At 35.0% G+C, this 4,520-nt stretch overlaps 1 protein-coding gene across 1 annotated transcript; it reads left to right on the forward strand.

Annotated features, from left to right (window-relative positions):
- Positions 1-1,933: 1,933 nt before the first annotated feature.
- On the forward strand, positions 1,934-4,116 carry LOC121050691. The gene is made up of 8 exons (XM_040511546.1): positions 1,934-2,057; positions 2,165-2,739; positions 2,827-2,997; positions 3,089-3,196; positions 3,361-3,430; positions 3,514-3,609; positions 3,867-3,932; positions 4,087-4,116. Exons 2-8 carry the CDS (start codon positions 2,501-2,503, stop codon positions 4,114-4,116), a joined length of 780 nt encoding a protein of 259 aa, XP_040367480.1. The 5' UTR covers positions 1,934-2,057; positions 2,165-2,500.
- The last annotated feature ends 404 nt before the right edge of the window (positions 4,117-4,520 follow it).

A 4,520-nucleotide genomic window follows, 5' to 3' on the forward strand; every position in this document is an offset into this window, starting at 1 on the left:
CTAGCTTCTGCTTTAGATAATTAACAGATTCATGTTGCTGTTGGCATGATGTTAGTTCTGAACTTATTTGCTTGATGTTAGTTCATTTGCTTCATGTTATGTACTAGTGTGGTTTTGTGTTTTGGTACTTATATTCTATATAAATGACTTGCTGAACTGTTTTGTACTTATCTATATTTACTGATCTATTTTGTACTCATGTGGTTTTGTATATTTATTCCGTTTTGTACTGGTGTCAGTACTTATATGGTTTTGTTTTTGATTCTTTTAGGTGCTTAAGATATGGATCTAGAAGAAGAAAATCATGCTTCTGAAGATGACTTGTCATCTGATGAGAAGAAAGGAAGAGGTCCAACTCTGATGTCTGACATTATTCATGGCAGGAGTAGGGGGGCTCGAATGGAAGTGACATATAACAAAAAAGGGCAACCAATTGGTCTTGGAGGGAAGAGGCTAGCTACTTTTATTGGGGTAATGGCTCGAACTACTATCCCAATCACATATGAGACTTGGCCAGCCGTGAAGAAATCACTTAAAGAAATGATATGGAGTATGGTTTAGGTATGTGCAGCGTTAGTAAAACTTTTTCCGTATATTTTTTGTTTGTACTTTGAATAAATTTTGATAATGAGTTACTTGTTTTCTTGCATATTTCTAGAAATCATTCATTGTGGATCCAAGAAGCAAGAAAGATGTATTGAGTAGTGCAGGAAGGAAATGGAAATCATTCAAGAGCACTTTAACAACAAAATATATATTGAAGTATAAAGATCGACGGAGCCTCCTAAAGAAAAAACCTGAAGAATATGAATTTATCACTCAACCTCAGTGGGAAGCTTTTGTGAAATCTCGATTAACTCCTGAATTTTTGGTAGGCCACATCTTTTGTTCAACATTAGCTTTAGGTGTCCTCTTTCTATTACTTAATGTTTTGTACTGATGATCATTGTTAAGAATTTAAACTGTTAAAATCTCAAGCATTTGGTTTATGTTGATAGGAAATTCATGAGGACCATTCAAGGAGACGAGCTTTTCATGAGTATGAGCATCGAATGTCCAGGAAAGGCTATGCTAATTTGGAAGAGGAGCTAGTAAGCACATTTCTAGTATGAATTTGTTGATATACATTTATGTGCATATGATCTAATTACATGTTTCTGTAAACAGAAACTGGAGTTAGGGACTGAAGAAGATATTGACAGAGCTATCTTATGGAAGAAAGGGCGTGTCGATAAAGAGGGTAACTATTTGAGTGAGACAACCAAACAACGTGCTGAGAAGATTGTGAGTTCAGATTTATCGAACCTTAATCACCTTAAATATTAGGTGTACATGGTTACTTCATTCTTCATATTTGAGTATTCATTGGTGTTTGTAATCTGTCCTAGGATGCTTTAACGAAAGATGTGAGAGAGGGAATTGTGTCTGCTATTGGTCGGAATGACATTTTGACTCAAGCTTTGGAGACACCTGAGCGACCAGGTCGTGTAAGAGGTGCTGGACAATTTGTTACACACAAGGTGTACTTTAATACATCTAGATATAAGCCTGCAACCAAGACACAAATGTTGGAACAACAGTTGGAAATGATGCAAAACCAGATCAACATGTTTGCTTCATTATTGGATCCAGAGAAGTTGGATGCAGCTAAACTAAGCATGATGCGAGACATGTTCAAATCTAATAATGGATCTGAAAAAGCTAGCTGCTCAGTCGACAAGGAGAAAAATCAGTCTTCTAAGCAGGAGGTATCTAATGTGGCATCCAAGAAAGAAATTGAAAAAAAAGCTACTGAAAAAAAGGTTCGAAAAGTCGATGATATTCCATCTCCAATTGACAGCAGTAGAGAGAGTAAGAAGGTACATAGCTTCATATAATTTATTTATCTTTCACTCATTTGTATCTTTTTGACATTTTATATATTTACATGGAAGGCAAAACAGCAATCCAAAGGGGGGCTAATGACGAGAGAGATAGCCGCATTGGAAGATGACAATGTGATAACATCAACAGATAAAGCATATATTCCTATCCAGACAACAAATGTTGTAAAAAAGGTATGTACCTTTGTGACCAGTGCATTATTCTAGTTGTATTATTAATTATAGGTATTTTAGATATGCTGTTGGCTAGAAGCTTATGATTTGAATTCATTTATTTTAAGGCAAATAAATGCAAGCTAGCAGTAGACACCAAAGATAACATTGTTGCAATGGGAACTATAATAATGTTGGATGGGCCGATACATGGAGTGCCCCTAGGAGCAGAAAATGTACGTATCTCAATTGATGTGCCTATCAAGGAAGATGCTTATCTCCCAATCCCAAATGTGTCAGGTGACATATTTACAGTAAAGCAAGCCATCGGTACTCATGTTGCTTGGCCTCGACATCTTGTTTTAATGTCACATGAAGAGGTATATCGTAAGCCGATTATAATATCTATCACTAGAAGTTAAAAATGGTATTTACATGTTATTTTAATTCACATTTAGAACTCAATGAGCACTCAGAAGTTTTCGAGTAAAACACCATGCAGACAAGCAGCATACAAGATGCCGGTTTCTGTGCATCTTCTACTGCGCTTGGCAAGAATAATGGATGAATCTATAGCAGTGTCGGTCCCAATGGAAGATGGTGTGTTTGGCAATGACCACAATACATTCATAAACAGTAACGACATGATCCAATTTTGTTTGATGCAGCCAATATCCACTATTTGCATTTCTATCTACATGAGGTTAGAGATATTTACATGTTTAATGAATACTTCGCATGGTAAGTTTTGATTTTAGAAAAACTTACTGGTCTTTTTTCTTTTACGTAGACACCTCTGGTCATTGTTGAAAATGAAGAATGAGGATCACTTGTATGCATTTGTAGATCCTGGCTGCATCTCCAATGAAGCTGGAAAGGTTGAGGCTAGATCATGTGCCCTATCACTTAGATTAGAGTCTGCCCAAGTAGATCAATTAATTCTTGCGCCTTATAATACAGGGTATGTTTATTATTGTACGACATTTCATACTTATTTTTCTTAGGAGATGAATACACTATAAATTAGAGATTTATTTTATTTCTTAATGCAGGAATCATTGGTTGTTGGCTGCCATTAACCCATTTACTGCATTGGTCTATTACTTTGACCCATTGAGTAACATTAACATCAATCCAGGAATGAAGAACATCGTAGAGCTGTAATGATTCTATCCTCTAGTTTTCATTTCAAAAATTGAATAAAATGAGATGTTAGAGTGTTTGCTAATTTATAGTTTGCTGAGTTATATATGGATCTGAAATTGGACGGATGGTCAACATTTTACTTGCTTACCGTTTTCTTACTCAACTCTTCATGATGCAGTTCCATTAAGATGTTTAATGCTCAAAAGGGAAGAAAGAATCGTAAAAAACTTCATTGGGAGGTGGTTAAGGTACATTCCTACATTTTGTTTTCCTTTGACCTGATGGTAAACCAGTACATGCACTGAAATTTTGGTGTTCAAATATTTTGTAGTGTCCAAGACAACCTGGATTAGTGGAATGTGGATATTATGTTATGAAATACATGAAAGAAATTATTGGAACTCCAAGCAGCTCAATTTTAAATATGGTTAGTAATACTATTTTAGTGGTTAGTAATAAGGTTAATTAGCTCAATTTTGTGTACTGGTTACATGTTTTGATTAGTTATAGCTCAGTTTTGTGTACTAGTTGTTTCGACATAGTTGTGGCTTAGTTTTGTCTACTGCTTGCATGTTTCAATTAGTTGTGATTACTTACTAGCAGGTTGCTTTTTGATTTGGTCATAAACTTTTTACTGTACTATATAGTAATGTAACAAATATATCTATTGATCGATCATTTCAGTTTGAGGAAAAAGAGACTTACACTCAAGAAGAGATTGATGTAGTTCGAGTAGAGTGGGCAGAACAGGTTGATGGATATATCAAATAGTTAGCATGCAAGTATGTATATTTCTGGTATTACTTGAGTTATATATGTAGCAACAATTTGAATTATGTGTCCTTGACAAACAGTAGTAGTAGTAATACCTTAATTCTGGATGTTGGACTTGTTGTCTTTGCAGGTATTATTTGTTTTTGATCGTATGAACTGAGTTATATATGGAGCAGTAGCAGCAGCAGCTAGTGCTTTGAATTAGGTAGTTGGCTTCAAATCAGTTGTAGTGTAGTACATTTGATCTGGTGTTGGACTTGTAGTTTTTGCAGGCTGCTTCTTTTGGATCTTAGATATGTATTGATGGATGTTCTATATATGTATGGACTTGTTTGATGTGTACTCGATGTTATGAGCACAATTTTTATAATATGAGATCGTATTCCCTTATGGATTTAATGACTCAATTTTCAGAACTTTGAGAACAGAAATTATGTGTCTTAGTATAGAAAACATGACACATATAAGAATATAGTTTTTGTGTTCTCTTATGAATGTAAGGACTATGTTTACAGGTATTTGAGGACACAATTTGTGTGTCCTTGTATCGAAAATAGGACACAC

The sequence above is a fragment of the Rosa chinensis genome, chromosome 7 (assembly GCF_002994745.2).
Source record: "Rosa chinensis cultivar Old Blush chromosome 7, RchiOBHm-V2, whole genome shotgun sequence".
Classification (NCBI taxonomy): Eukaryota; Viridiplantae; Streptophyta; class Magnoliopsida; order Rosales; family Rosaceae; genus Rosa; species Rosa chinensis.

Bases quoted from the DNA above. Each gene is read 5' to 3' on its own strand.
- LOC121050691 (XM_040511546.1), top strand. From the start codon at position 2,501: ATGAGCACTCAGAAGTTTTCGAGTAAAACACCATGCAGACAAGCAGCA. The intron at 2,740-2,826 runs GTTAGAGATATT...TCTTTTACGTAG, and splicing joins TGCATTTCTATCTACATGAG to ACACCTCTGGTCATTGTTGA. The intron at 3,933-4,086 runs GTTGATGGATAT...TTGTCTTTGCAG, and splicing joins GAGTAGAGTGGGCAGAACAG to GTATTATTTGTTTTTGATCG.